The sequence below is a fragment of the Sinocyclocheilus anshuiensis genome, unplaced genomic scaffold, assembly GCF_001515605.1.
Source record: "Sinocyclocheilus anshuiensis isolate Anshui unplaced genomic scaffold, SAMN03320099.WGS_v1.1 scaffold1599, whole genome shotgun sequence".
In the NCBI taxonomy this organism is placed as follows: domain Eukaryota; kingdom Metazoa; phylum Chordata; class Actinopteri; order Cypriniformes; family Cyprinidae; genus Sinocyclocheilus; species Sinocyclocheilus anshuiensis.
The window spans coordinates 505,811-522,220 of record NW_015549671.1 but is presented as its reverse complement, the minus strand read 5'-3'; the positions used below and the strand labels follow the sequence as shown (position 1 = coordinate 522,220).

The 16,410-nt window shown below is 38.1% G+C and overlaps 1 protein-coding gene across 1 annotated transcript in view; it reads right to left on the bottom strand.

Annotated features, from left to right (window-relative positions):
* LOC107660324 (activated CDC42 kinase 1-like) overlaps positions 1–16,410 on the bottom strand; it is a 50,280-nt gene that overhangs the window by 28,976 nt on the left and 4,894 nt on the right. The window contains exons 2-3 of the mRNA XM_016449614.1: positions 3,992–4,169; positions 1,409–1,479 (exon numbers count right to left, since the gene is read on the bottom strand). Coding sequence (XP_016305100.1) covers positions 1,409–1,479; positions 3,992–4,169 — 249 coding nt within the window. The remainder of the gene's footprint in view (positions 1–1,408; positions 1,480–3,991; positions 4,170–16,410) is intronic.

The following is a 16,410-nucleotide window of genomic DNA, read 5'->3' as shown; positions in this document are numbered from 1 at the left end:
TAAATAAACTTTTCCACGACATTCTAATTTATTGAGATGCACCTGTATCTCTTATCACGTACGACGTTTGTTCTATTCGACCGTAAGTGCCCTGCGAAGTGGACATCACCGGATATTCCGCCATGACTCCAGTTCGAAGCGAGCGTATATGTTCCATACAAACGGCATTAAAGTGTGTGAGATGTAAATTTAAATAGTATTTATTAACAGAGATATATTATATGAAGTCACACTTCACACTTCTCTAGTAAGTTTTGTCTTCTTTCCCCTGCCCAGGGAGTAGGGAGCAATGAACACTGTGTAGGGATCATATCGATCGGAACACAGTTCATGCACCTAGCTCACTTCTAACGAGCTGGTTATCTGAATCAGGTGTGTTAACTAAGTGAAACTGGAATTGGGAACCGCTGGGCTACACCATGTGTCATTCACCGGTGAGAAAACTTTAAAAGTACTACAATACCAGGAAGGAAGATCAGGTTGTTGGTGTTTGTCTGCCATTCTCGCTCTGTCTGCAGTGTGCGTGAATGCGCTGATGACGTATCCTGTCTGCGTGAACCGGGTGCGCAGAGGTTGGACGAACATTTCTTGGTTCTACGCCTTCCACAGAATATATAAATACAGATAAATACATTTAAACCACCTAACTTAATGATTGCTATCGGGATGTGAAGAGACTTTCAACCAGCATAACAAAAAATGTTTCTGAAGACAATCACCTATTGCACCTTTAATTTCCTCTGCATTCCAAATCTATTGTCAAACACATGCACACACAAACCCTAGAGAATGGCCCACATTGTGCCGATTTATTGCTTGTGACTGAGGCCAATTTGAGGCTCTTCCTGCAGCATTTGATGGACCATTAACCTGGTTAATGCTTTAGGGAGTGAGCGGCAGGCCTGGGTCGACACTTTCTGCTTCAGCACTCAGAGTAGACATTTCAGCATTATGTATAAAAGAGAGAAAATAAGTTGGTAAATTTCAGAGGTGTGAAGCAACAGGCCTCACTGAAATTTACTGTCAATGACAAAATATGTTTCCTTACTCTAACTGTAAAGAAACTCAATTCCTGAACTTCTCAACTCCATGAACAGCAAGTTATCTTTTGAGAAGCATCACAACCTCAGCTTGAAAAAAGCGATCATTTAGGCTGTTGTCCAAAAGATGAAAGGCTGTGAAAATCATCTAGGTCAAGTGCTTTAAATATTACTTCTTGATTTATTCCTTTCAGGTTCAATAAGACACTTTGCAAGTTAGAGACTCTAAAGTGCTTGAGGGAACATGTGAGCTGAATGACCAATGAATAAAGCGAAGCCCTTGTCCAGCTGCATGCGTGTAGATGTGTGTGGGACCTGACCCTGGACTGGAAGCCTGTCACTGTGTTTGAGGAAGGCTGATGACATACCTTGCTCATCCAAGACTTGCGCTTGCACATGGTTTTTCTCCTCTTCACGGCCTCCCACAGCCGTCTTTGCCCTGTCAAAAAAAGCAAATTACAGAGAATTATTATTATTTAATGAATTTTGCTGGTTAAAAACAAGCTCAGCTTTATCAAAAGTGGCATCTGGAGCAAATTAATGTACCTGAATAAAAATTTAAATGAACACCGTTAAGTACTTGTGCAATAAAATGCTTACTATCTGTGTAAAAAAAAAAAGTTGCAAAGTTGTTCAACCTTTTAATTGTCACTTGATATGTGCAAGGACACCAGAAAAGTATTCTCTTTTCATAGAGAAAAATCCACCCTTAGGAAGTAAATCATAATTTTTTTTTTGATTTAGACATTTTTAAATTACAGTCATCTAACCAATATGTTTCATCACTCATTTGTGTTTTACAATTTATAATTATGTGTTGATTCATATTTATATTGTTAGAAACTAAAGATACATGCAAAAATTTGAAAGCGCGCACAACTATAGATAGTGCTATGGGGTGATTTTGTTGTTCAATTTCAAACTCTGAATTGAATTTATTTTAAATAAAAAAAGACAAGTAAACAGTCAGTAAGAAAATAAGAACAAATAAATAAATGACAAGCAATAGCGCAAATAAATACAATAACAAGACACAAAATAAATTAACAGTGCTTTAAGTTTTTCAGGAAGGTCTAACAGTAATATTCAGGTATAGAAATACTACAGCCATTGAATAATCTATTCAACTGTAAAATGACACTGGATAGTCTTCACTGTATAAACAGTAATGACACAGACAGCAGCAGCATCCATATAGAACAGTAGTATTAAGAATAATTTAGACAACTTTACAGTTCAAATAACACATTTACCACAAGTGTGATTTTGCTTGTTTTTAAAAATTGAAGGATGAGTCAAATTATCCTCTGTAATCAACAGTATGCCACAGATGCTGTCAATACAGCTTAACCCCGAACATTCAATTAAACACTTCTGTCTTGTAAATGATCCATTTCTGCAAACAGAGTTCCTGTTTATATAAAAAGACCAATCAGGAAGAAACAAACGGAGAGAATGAAAACTACTGAGGGAAAGAGAGAAGAGAGGATAAAATAGGACATATGCCAAAAAAGAGAGAAAAGTGAGAGTGATAGGAGAGCCATGCAATGAGCTTGAGTTTGGCAATAATCAGGCCGGCTTAAGGGAAATTACATTAGCACAGCTTACACTTCAGGCGTCACACAAAGGCTTAATACTGAGTGTGGAATGACACACTGATTAGATTTGGAAGACAATCAAAGCTTGTGCTGGGTTTACAAGTGAAAAAAAAATCACCGCTTTTTAAATAGTAGTTTCAGCAGTCTATACTGATTGCCTTCTGTTGTATTAAAAAGATGCATCTGACAATGTTACTTTATCAGCTGCATCTTTGTCACCTTTCTCCATTTCTTGGTGAGAAAAGAAAAAGACTGATTATATATAAGAATTATATTATAAGAAAATATTCAGTGTTGGGTTGAACCAATTTAGATCTGGTGACCTTTGGATTAAGATGGTGACATTGGTAGACACAAACAGAAATGCTATGTCATTCCTTGATGAAGCTTCACAAACCTGCCTTTTGAAGAACAATGACCTGTCACTTGTGTTAACAGCATCTGATTTGGTATTGAGAGCTGCAAAAGCTCTTACTGACATCGCCCAACACCGACAAACAATCATTGACAAAGCACTGACTGGAGTGGGCAATGACTTTCTCTCTATGCTCAAGAATTGAAGAATGCACTGCAACAAGCTCTGTGAAAAAATACATCTATGAGTCATGAGAAATGTATATACTAATGTATATACTAATGTAACTAATGCATATTTTATACGTAATTAGTGTTGTCATGCTTACAAAATCTCAGTAGTCAGTATCAATACCAGTCAAATTTAAAAAAATTCTCGGTAGCAATTTTGATACTATTGCAAAAACTATTGGAAGTTATCTATTTAACTATTTTAGGTATTTGCAAATAAAAAATATAAAATAAATATGGCTCTCAAGCTATTAAAGTTTTTACAGATTAGAGATGACATTAATTAGAACTGAATAAATAATGGTATGAGATTAATACTGTAGCTTTTAAATTGGCATTAATGGAAAATTTTAAATATCAAATTTGTATTTATTTATTTTTTAAATTAAATGATACTCTAAATATGAAACTAAAACCAGCAGTAGGTGACGGCAAGTCACTGCCTTATTAAAGCTACTAAACATATTCAGACATCACTGATTTGTTTTCTTTGTCTTCTCAATGTTGCTGTGGCAGATAATACTTTGCATTTACACTGACTTAATGCCTAGAGTTAATACAAAATATGTTTTATTTTGTAACATTTTTATTTTTTTTTTTGGTCTTGATCATTGCTATGGTTATCACTAAATAAATCACCACAATTTAAATCAGGAACATTTGTTTTGTATATCTGCATAAGTGTCAATGCTGTTCTTTGAGTACACTGCCTTTTGGAAAGCATTATTTGTAATGAACCTACAAGCAAAACACCTTGGTTGGACTCACCGGGCCGGCCCATACCGATCTTCTCCAGGTCCTCATTCTTCACATAGTCAAAGTGTGAGAGACGTGTAACGTTGAGCTCATCACGGATGCGCAGGAAGTACTGCTGCAGTTGCACTTCCATCAGCAGCTCCAGCAGCCACTCAGTGCCCTCTTCACACTGCATACTGCTGCCCAACTTCTGCACAGACAGAGACACACCAATGAACTCCACAGAGCTACTTCCCATAATGACTCTCCCAAAACCCCAGAAGCAAGCATGTTCATGCTATTCCCAGCAAAATAAACTAACAACAAATAGTAGTGTCCAACTAGACAACAACAAGCGACCAAGTCCTGAAGTGTGATTGAACTGAATCACATGCACACCTGAAATTCATAAAACACAGATGGCATTGGCCCTGCCAGGCCACATGTGTTAAGCTGCTCTCTAAAGCTATTTGATTACTCCCAAAAGGAGCATCTCCAAACCTCCAAAACTAACCAGATAACACAGACCTTACCTTTTCACAGAAACTGCTGCATCTCTAATTCCATTTCGGACCCGATTAAAAACCATGTCTTCACATCTCCATAAAAATCTAAATCCTCAATCCCAAAGTCCTTATCACGTTTCAAATGAACATTGACGGTCCCTTTAAGCTTCTGTTTTGCAACAAGGGGAACAGATTAGTGGTGCAGCAAATGGATGGAAGAGCACTGACATCGATGCTTGGAAGCTCTGGGACAAATAAAAGTGTGCTACTGTTTTCCATGGTCTGCATTTGTGCTTGTTCGTTTTTCTGTTGGAACATATTGGACATCAGCTGCTTTCAATTTTCAATTTCTCCCTCCCCCTGCACTCCTTCACACTGGTGATCTTTCTCTGACACTTCTTAACAACATTAGGGCAAAACCCGGGAGGGTGGGGGGTAGAAGGGGGAGAGCATATCTTGCGATCAGAGAGATTGAGTGTCAACTCGCCCTTTTGAATGACATTGTGTGCATGTACGCATCTGTGTGACTTTTAAGCTTTTGCTCTTGACACTTCCTTACACAATGCATATGATGTGTGCAACTATAACAGGCTGCTAAGTGTGCAAACAGCAATGCAACTGAAGACATATGTTTGCGCTTTGAGTGTAATGCTAAATTCCATGGGGGAAAACTGTGCTTCAAACTCAGTCAGTTCACTCAGACTCAATTAGTCAGTCTGCACTTCCAAAAAAGTGATGAACAAGCAGCTGTGAGGGATTATAGGGTAAAAGTTTCTCTTGATGTGTTGAAATTAGGGCTGTCAATCAATTACAGACAGTACACAAATTATTTACATGATATGTCAGTTGAACAAATTATGTAATTAGTGGATGCCCCTTTTTTTTAGCAGATGCTGATTTCTTAGAAAGCAGGGTGTCCGATAGCCGATTTGTATTTATAGGCATCCTTCAGTCTGAGGAGACCATGGATCAGGCTGGATGAAGGTCACCAGTAAAATACAGACCACTGATCTATATAATGACTGGACTGGGAATAATAATGCCATCTTACTATGCAGACAGCATCATTGACTGACAGGAAAAACTTAAAATCACCCGATTTGAAGCGTATCAGTCACAGGATTAGTTTTTAAGATATGTGAATTTAAATAAATTTTTACTTCAAATGTTATCTGCAATGTTTACGTTTTGTTTTTTTAGCAGGATAAGCAATATATTGATATCAGAAATGGTATTAGTAACAGAAATTGATTAAAATATACAATGAATAATATAATACAAGCTTGTTACTATATTGCTCTAAGTCAGAGATGCCCAAACTAGTGCTGACTTTAATTTGGCCCACCATGCTATATATGAGAAGAGGGGAAAAAATGCCATTACCCAGGTGACACGTTGATTGTCGACTGAGCCTTATAAAGTGGCGCTCAAAGTTAAATTAATTTCAACACCTTGTTTCATTCATGAATGAATCATCTTTTTAACATGAACATTGAATGAACAGACTGGTTTAATGATGACTAGTCTATATCTTTGCAGAAAAGATGCATGAACTACAACTACATCTTGTACAAACTTGTCTTATAGCCTACATGATATATGTTCAGAAATAATAGGCTACAATGAAAATGCTTAAAAAAATTCTTAACAGTCAATGTAATTCAAATTCAAAATGACTGCTTTTATACATAGAATCTGAAAATTGTACATTTCTAAACTGTGCACTTGTAAATATATCTGTACATTAATTTAAACAGTTACATTTCTATATATTTCTACTTCTGTATATAGTGCATTATTTAATTTTCTGTTTTTCTTATATTAGTGTTATACTCCATCTCTACTGTGCAATTCCTATGTCTGCTGCACTAGTTTGCACTGTCCATACTTTCTTCTGCACTGGAAGCTCCTGTCACTAAGTCAAATTCCTTGTCTGTGTAAACATACTTGGTAATAAAGCTCTTTCTGACTTCTGAAGGAATAACATCAGTAGACTATTAACAATAAATGTTCTGTGAAAACAATGAACAGCAGCTTTCAGCCTGTCACCATGATGCAAACATGAAATATTAGACATACAGTCGTAGTTCTTTACAGATTTTTTATTCGATTGCGCTGCTTTTCCATAGATTTTTCTATGTAAACATGGACACGTTTGACTGTTGCACTAGCATCTCTTGCAGCATCTCACGAATGAAATGGCATTATAAAAATGCAGCGCTCAAATTAAAAGAAGTTCACTCACATCTTCTTGCATGTTTTTTCTATTCCACTGTCCATGTTGCATCTTTGTCAACACAAAAGCGCATTCTGTGTGAACGGCGCCTCAAGATATGAGCACGTCACACGTGAGCGGGTAATCACGTGCGCAACATGCGGTTGGATCGTTCTTTTCTCTTTACTGTTATGATTGGCATATTGGTAAAGTGTCTAATTGTAACATTTGGTAATATTTCTATTCAAAATCGCAATTCCTCGATTTCTGAAAAATAAAATTGCGGCAAAACATTAAATTCGAATTAATCAATAAAATCGCAAAAATCGCCCAGCCCTACCTCACGCACTTGCTTCCGCTGCTCTATGTAAATGAATTTGTAGATTTACTATAGCAAAACTAAAATGTGTTTAAAAGTGCAACTGACCAAATCGACCAACTCGGTTTGGCCCCCACAGGCTCAAACGTCCAGCTACGCCTATGTCTGCACTGGCTCCCTATTGAACAACAAATACATTTTAAAATCTTGCTAATTACTTATAAAGTCCTGAATGGTTTAGCTCCGCAATACTTGAGCGAGCTCATATCGCATTATAGTCCTTCACGTCCGCTACGATCTCAAAAAAATGGCCATTTGATAATACCTAGAATATCAAAATCAATTGCGGGCGGCAGATCCTTTTCCTATTTAGCGCCCAAACTCTGGAACAATCAACCTAGCGTTGCTCGGGAGGCAGACATACTCTGTCAGTTTAAATCTAGATTAAAGATCCATCTCTTTAACTTGGCATACACATAATACACTATCGCATTTCTATAATTCAAATCCATTAAAGGATTGTTAGGCTGTATTAATTAGGTCAACCGGAACCGGGAACACTTCCCATAACACCCGGTGTACTCGCTAATATTGGTCTCTTTCATTCTTATTTTGAGGTCACCGTAGCCACCCAGATCCAGTACATATCCAGACCAGATGATGGATCAGCACCTAAAGACAACCTCTACAGCCCTGAATGTCAGCGGAGACCATGTCAACGCTGTTATTGTCTTCTTGCCTTATTGACAAACTATTTTCCTGTTTGACACTGTAAAGCTGCTTTTACACAACCAGTAGGCTATTGTATAAAGCACTATACAAATAAAGGTGACTTGACTTGATTTTTCCACTCTCTTCCATAGTATGGTAACTGTAGTGGGTTTCTTAGCCATAACTTTGTCGCCAATGATTTTACAGAGATTTTCAATCAGGTTTAGATCAGGACTCTGGGCCGGCCATTTCATTATTTCAATGTTCTTAGCTTCAAGGAACTGCTTTACCTTTTTTGCAGTGTGATGGGGGCATTGTCTTGCATGAAAATTGCAGGCTGATTGGGAGATGCTTGCAGGGAAGGAACTGCATGTTGCTAAAGGAGGTTCTGATAAACATTTGCATTCACCTTGCCATGTGAAAACATGAAAACATCCCCCAAACCATGACACTTCCTCCTCCGCCTTTCACAGACTTCTTTACGCACATGGGCTTCAGTCTTTCCTCAGTTTGACGCCGAACAAAATGGTTCCCATCCGACCCAAATAAATCAACCTTGCTCTCATCACTAAAGTGAACTTTGGACCAGTTCTCCTCTCTCCACACAACATGCTCCTCAGCAAAGGTGAGCTTAGCATTTTGTTTCTTTCTGCTGATGAGATGCTTGGTCACTGCAGAGTGCACTTTCAGTCTGACTTCTCTTAAACATGCCGAGACTCCTCTCTCCACACAACATGCTTCTCAGCAAAGGTGAGTCTAGCCTTTTGATTCTCTCTGCTGATGAGAGGCTTGGTCACTGCAAGAGTGCGCTTTCAGTCCGACTTCTCTTAAATGTGCCGAGACAGATCCATACCCTGTTCAGCACTGAACTGGCAAGCAATTCCAGCTGCAGTGTTGAACTGATTACCCATTAGGAGTCTCTGCATTATCCCGTCTTCTCGTGCATTTTTCTTACATGGACAACCAGCCTTTTGGGGACTTAAGTGTCAGTGAAAAGCTGCAATATTCAAGAAATTACAGATTTGGAATGACCAACTTCTCTTGCATTGGCTGAAAGGGTCAACCCTTTGGCCTTCATCTGGGCAACCTCCTGTCGCAGAGTTTCAGTCACCTTAGAGCGGCTCAGCATCTTGAAATCTCAGTGAAAATTGGAGGAATGCGGCCAGTTAAATAGGGTTTGTCATATAATTAAGGAAATTAGCACCAGGTGCCAGATTAACACCAATTATTATTCAGCATCGTTGTTTGTGATTGAAATGCAGTGGTTGCCTCTAATTTTGAATGGAAAGAGCACAGGTAGCCATTGTTTATATGAAGAGATTTTTTTTCTTATTTATTTGATTAGATTTAGGGTTTGTTTTAAAGGGGTCATATGATGTTGCTAAAAAGAACATTATTTTGTGCATTTGGTGTTTAAGGTTTAAGGTTAAAAAACACATTATTTTCCACATACTGTACATTATTGTTTCTCCTCTATGCCCCGCCTTTCTGAAACGCGCCGATTTTTACAAAGCTCATCGGTCTGAAAAGCGAGGTGTGCTCTGATTGGCCAGCTATCCAGTGCGTTGTGATTGGCCGAATACCTCAACCGTGTGATGGAAATGTTACGCCCCTTACCATATTGTGATGTCGTGTCCCGGCGCGACGAGACAAAAACATTAAAACCCATTATAAACGAGGCATTTGTTGCATCCAGTGGGGACATAATTACGGATTATAATGACTTGTACTGTCTTTTTACGCGTTGCGTTGCATCGTGCCGTGTAAACATGAAACCATGTCTGCATTTGTGATCGGAGAAATGACAAACAACAAGCGCTACTCTACACTGCTCAAAACTCGCGTTTGAATCATCAGTGGCAAATTCTTTAAATATAAAAACGTACTTACAGTCTGTGAGTAAGAACAGCCGGCATTGTAGTCTACTCTACCAGGATCAGGAAACTTCACGAGCTGCTTGTAACACTCCAAAGAGAAAGGAAAACTTAAAATCGCATCATATGACCCCTTTAAATTTTCCATTTAGTTTTGTTATTTGACATATTTCTGTTTCACAAAGAAATGTTCAGCATTTTGTCCAAGCAATAATAAAATTGTCTTAAATCTAATTTTTTTTTTAGAAAAAATCGTGAGAAAATCGAATCGTGAAATCAGTATTGTGAATCGAATCGTGAGTTGAGTGAATCGTTACATCCCTACTAAGCAGTGACCTTGAAATTGAGGAAATTATAGGTTGTTCTCTAATTTTGATCTCTACTGTACATACAAATTCCTGCTTCTAGCTGCCTTTTCAGGGCATCCCGTAAAGGGAATCAGCGCGCAATCTATATGGCTGGCCCATGATAATTATGATGCGCCGGTTACTGATCTGTCATAAAAGTGCTTGAATATTATATTTATTTTTGCAATAAGTTTAGCAAATAATTAGTAGACAATAATATTTTTCATTTTATCATTTTTTGTATGCAATATTCAAAGCAGATGTAACCTCACCCACCACCTTCCCGCCCTGTCCACACCACTTTTTAAGACAAACGTACGCCACTGCAAATACCGGCTAAAGCCGATATATCGGTCAACCACTACATATAATCATATATCAACATTTGCTGAAACTAAGATAATTAATATAAAGGCATTACATTACTGTGGAAGAAACACCCATCCAATAAACAAAAAAAAATTAGAAGTGAATATATTGTGTTCTGTCAGAGCTCTTTTTTAAACAGTTGGTCTCTGTGCAGACAGACATCTTCAGATGCTGCGGTATTGTAAAAGTGGCGGAAGCTTGCCGAGATATTCATGTAAAACAAGGGGTTACAAAGTCAACAGGTTTCTTGAATAAGTGTCAGAAAAGAGAGAGAGCACAAGCAGCATTTTGTGCCCAAAGTGCTTCCTCTGTTGACACATGAAAAGTCATGGGTCGTAAGGATCAGTGCCTTTTTGACTTTCATTTAAATATCAATAACATTCAGAGCATAGTCACACACTGAAATTTCTGTGTTCTCTCTCTCTTTGTTTTGTTAACTTCAAGTATGAACAATAGTAATAGTAGTGCTCTATAATTTCCATGATGCAGAAGTTGTGAAATCTGTCAAAAAAAAAATCCTGTTCATCGCTGAATGCCACAGAGTTTTGAATTAATGTATTCAAGTATTTCTTTATATTTATTTAAATGTAAAACCTACATATATCAGACTGAATGAGTTGTGCAGGTGATAATTGATCATATTTGATTTGTATTCAATCATAAAATACAGACCTGTATTATGGAATTATTTCAATGACATTAAATTGTTAAAGTTTTATAAATTCAATTGATTAGATGCTTTTTGATTATGAAAATTTAATTAAACCATTCAAATAGAATCCAGAAAAATGTAAACTAAAAACACAATTTAGAAAAAATAAAATTGCATAAAGCCCTATAACAGTGATGCTTGCATTAGCAAGTGTCACTGAAAAACTGCTTTTATATCGTTTTATATTTTAAATTTCAGTTTATATTGACAAAATAGTCATCTACATCTTCAAACAGCCATATCCCTCCCCCACACTGAACTTCCCAGCAACATTTCACACTTAAACTGGGAACAGATCCAACATGCCCAAATATACCTCAATATTTCCTGTCTACCCTGCTGGCTTGCAAACTTAGGAGGCAAAGTTTAAATATACCTCTGAACATACAGGAAACATCTCTCCTGTGCAAAAGAGTAAGGGGAATGTGTGAAAGAGAGAAAGAGGAATCCAGGTCTCTGCAGAGGAGGAAAGATGGTCTAAAGCAAAACAGCTGTGAAAAATCTAAAACTCTTTTAGAGCTCCTTGTATTTAAGTTTTCATAATCCATTTGAAAAAATATATTACATATTAATGAATAAATCTGTATATATTAAATTATTTAATTTACAAGTGTCATGTTTGTGATTTTTAATCATGTAAGCTATAGCTTCTGACCTCTAAATCAGAACAGACTCGTGATTTTATGACATCAATTACTGCTTTATTTATTCAGAAACACAAGTATCTTAATGTTATTTGTGTTTTTTACTTTAATTTTATTACAAGTAGGCCTACAGCAGCCCCTAAGTAAATAAAATGCCATAGAGAATGGGCATTAGGACCCGGGGGAGGCTGTTGTTGCTGTTGCCACTGATGCACGTGTTAGTGACTGTTGAATCTATTGCACACAGGACCCATCATTCTGTACTTGCATTCTCAAATTGAATGTGGCGATCCAAAACAGTGAATCTAATCCTCATTAAGGCAAAAGGTTTGCTTGAAGAATGACCACACTGCTGACGTGATCTTATCACTCTATGTTTATATGTTTACATTTTAGGCTTAAAAATTCTGATAACGTTCCAGTAATATCGTGCATCCCTACGAAAATGTGTAAATTTTCTGAAAAGAGGTGGACCTTGAATGGTTGCCAAGTCGCTGATAAGTCAAAAGGGCCCACTCCCAAGTTTCAATTAGAAACACAGTGGCCAAGGTCCTTTCTTTTAATAGAAAAATTTTAACATAAAAAAAAATTTTTTTTTAAAACACACTAACACCCCAATAAAAAATAATTATTACTACTAATTAGTAGTAGTAGTAGTAGTAGTATAAAATACTGTTATAAAAAGTGATAATTTATAATTGTTGCTATATTGTAAAATGGTTTGGTTCAATCTGTTAATTTCAGGTCATTTTCACAGCCAACTGAAGGAAGCACCACCAAAACATTGATATTTTGGCATTATGTTGGCAGTTATGTCTGCAATAAAATAAATAATACAATACAGGACAGCATCTTTCAAATGAAAGATTATCCTGGTACAAGTATGTTAGTGTGCTTATTTTCCTTGCAAAACTCGACTTGCGGCAAGTCAAGAAGTTATATTTGGTTTCTATCATGAGTTTAAGAGCAGTTCACTAGAATGTGTAAGCATTCCAAACGAACCAAGACCCCTCTATAATATCTAATCAAATTTGGTACTCTGCATTATGGTATTATCATTTGGAAAATATGGTGGTAACACTAACATTTCGAAACTTGGATATTCCAGTATTACCAAAATGCAGGTAAACTGAGCAATGCTAGTGGCAACGAGTGAAGCTTGTGCAATTTGAAGTAATGAATATGGTTTTAGAGGGTTGTAGCCTTTAAGCCCAAAGGAACCATTGCCATGGCCCTTGAACAGAGGCCATGAGTTACAACCAAGAGTTGTTACACCTTTCACACAAATTTAAGAAAGAACATTACAAATAAATTGCCATGTTGAGGCACAATAAATCAGCTACAAAGACTGGCAAAATTACGATGATGCAATTAAAGTCAACAAGAACGGATTAATGGACGCACACTTAATACTAAATAAATGGCAAACAAATGAAAAAAACACCTGATTTCTGACAGTGTGTGAGAAAAACTGTTAGACATAATGCTCGTAAGTAATGCATTGTGAAGGTTTCATGTAATGTTAGGGTCAGGCTCTGGTATGGTCTGATGATATTCATGAACAAAGCTAAGCTCTGACACATGTAAAAGCATGATTCGGTTTCACACCAACACAGATGCTGACATGAACCAGCACACACATGTATGCTCAAGCACGGGTCAGTCCTGAAATTCCCAGCTCTATTCCTCATACTGAAACCTATGCTGCACAAGAAAATGAAAAACAGACTTACTCTGTACACATGAAAATGAGCAAGAAACGGAAATGATTTTTTGAGCTTGTCAAAACGACGCATATTGAGTTCTAAGAGAAAATCCACAAAACGTCAAGTTCAGCCTAATCGTCTGAGACTCTTTTGCTGGAGAACAGGGTTCGAAATAGAGAGACAGCTCCAAAACTCTGAAGGTCTCCTCAGTTGGAAAGTCTCCTGAACTTGTACAGCGGTCATACTATATTCCATCGTGGAGCAATCCACATTAAGCTCCTTTAACCAAAGCTCAGCGCTAGCATGGAGAACTTGTAAGTGGGGGACTTTGTGGGGCAAGGCAAGAAAACACTAGAGAGAGAGAGGTCTGCCAAAGGGAATTGTTCACTTGGCACCCTAGTTAGAACATCCCAAAACAAAGCGTGCTCTGAAGCAAGTCACAAGAAGTGTGAGGTGATGTCCTCCTTGTTGTATGTCTGAAAAAGATTTTGCAGAATGTGTTCGAGTAATTTTCCTCAGTTGTCCATTCCTCTATCCATCCGCTCAGTCCACCAGCCAGCTATTAATAGAACAGTTTCTTCTATTCCCGATTCCCTCGCTCAGATGACAGCCACAGTGGAAGTGATAAGAGAATCAGAAGAGCTTGCAATGCCCAGACAAAGTTGTCCCTTAGTACTTCTGTGGTCTGCTGAGTTAGAAAAGGTACCGTTTTTTTTGTTTTGTTGTGTTTTGATCAGTGCGTGCATGTTTGTGTCAGAGGGAACGTGTCGTTCTGGAGCAGGAGGGGCGTCTAGGACTCTCTCTCCCCCTATTGCGTGACTGTGTAATTCCTGAAACTCACAAACAGACACTGGGGAAGTGCCCCTTTTCTTTCTTTCCCTCCCTCCCTCTGTCAGCCTGTGCCCGGGACAGAGACTCTATGGTATTCGGATGGAGGAGCATTTGATCATGAGCCAAAAGGTCAGATTTAACTGCAGGATGGAGAGCTCATTTCCTGTGTTCCTCCCCTATGTTGGGCTCTTAACAAATCCCCCTCCAGAACACCACCATATCCCCTCCTATCTCTGGCTGTCTCCACATCTTTATTTTATATTCACTCTCTCTCACTCTGGTCTAAACTCCCACATGACCTGACTTTTCTTCTTTATTTGGTTTGCAGCATTCTCCTTCCTCAATCTCTCTAAAAATGTTATCTCAACCTATTGTAAACAAACGCATTCAAAATGGGTCCCCTCCCTTATCCTCTTTCTCTTCTGAACGAAAAGGAGACATTTTGGCTTCATCACCCCTAGCAGAATAAATCATGTTTTATTTATGTCCCTTCACCCTCCCTCATTCCCCACTGATTCATAAAGCCTACAGACTAAACCAGACCCAGACGTGCAGCATTTTGAGCGATAAACAAAATGTACAATGTTGGGTGAGCCATTTTTTTCCCCCAGAGTAAGAGGGAAGATGAGGTGAGCAGGGACAGAGGCAGTAAAGCAGGGCCCTGCGTGTCATGAACAGTCTGCCTTCAAGTACTGCCCTGACACAAAGAATTTCCAATGTTGCTTCAGATCAAGCAGTCAATGCAGCAGGAATGTTCCTGTGACTTATCGAAAAAGGAGCTTTATTTAAGAGAATGAAAAAAATCTGGTAATGCTAGCACAGCTGTGAATAAGGGGAAAATATGAGTCCCTGTGACCAAGCTCAGATATTTGTCTGAACACTTAAACCAGGTGTGCAGTGTAGACACTTATAGGTGTTGTAAGTGTCTGGTTAACTCATCTTAGGAGTTCTTTCCTTAGCACAGTCACCTTTGGCTTGCTCATCTGTTTTATGTAAAACAGATATGAAATGGCATGGATTGTGAACAGTGCCTTACAAACTGGCATGACCTGAATTTATCATATACTGCACACGGATAAAAAAGGACCGGATTTAAAGGGATAGTTCATCCAAAATGAAAAATTCTGTTATGAAATATGTTAAACAGATGCTCAAAAGTGCTTGCTTTACACAAGAACAAACCTTATTGGGTCTCAAGCATCAAGCAATAACATTTCAGCTTTCATTTACTGAATTTGATGTGCATTGTGTATGTGCATTGATTGAAGCTTATTTTTGAATAAAAGAATATAATTAAATCTGTTCACTATGATTCTATTAGTCTCTTTAATATGAGTCTATTAAAGAGACTTGGATTAAACCGCTTCATTCATATGGATTACTTTTACAATGTTTTTTATGAAATTATGAAAGCTTGAAATGAATGAATGGACAAAAAAGATGACACATTACTACAAATATCTTAATTTGTGTTCTTAATATAAACAATGTCTTATGGGTTTGGAACAACATGAGGGTGAGTTAATGATTTAATGATTAAATGATTTTAACTGTAAGAAAGTGATGGTTGTGTCATCAAGGAACACTTCTTTCTATGTGTGTTTGTGCAGTGACCTGCAGTTACCACCAACAGCTTTGCACATTCAGACCGGATAAGCCAAGCTCACACTACACCTCCATATGTAGCACCTCATGGAGAAGACAAATTCACCCTCACTCTCATGTCTGCCTGCAGGATTCAATGATGGTGCATGTCAAAAAGCACAAGTAGTCAAACCTGATTAATGCTATCCGAGACAGCCCCACTCTGTTAAACCCATAAGACATTAGAACTCTATTGCTAGTTCCCTTTCATGGGAACTTCGAACTGCGTCCTCTAGGGGTCGCTATGGGGAACGCCTCATCGTGACCCGTGTCTGAAGCATACATTGAAAAAACACCAACTCGTTGGCCGGCGACAGCCATGACTTTACTACCGGTGCGAGCAACGCTATTCCTCTGAATTCGGAGTTCTCCTCTCACATGAGAAGTTTGAGTTCTCTGTTTCTCCAGAGCACCTGAAACCAGCAACATCAGACGATTTAGGCCCTTCCTCTACCTCCCTGATGCGCTTGAGTGTTTGGCTAGCTTGCAGTACGCTTACCCTTCTGATTTTACAATCACGCTGTAGGTCGAGCCCCCTCTCGTTGAGAGCTGGGTTTGTGCTCCCTCAGCCAAG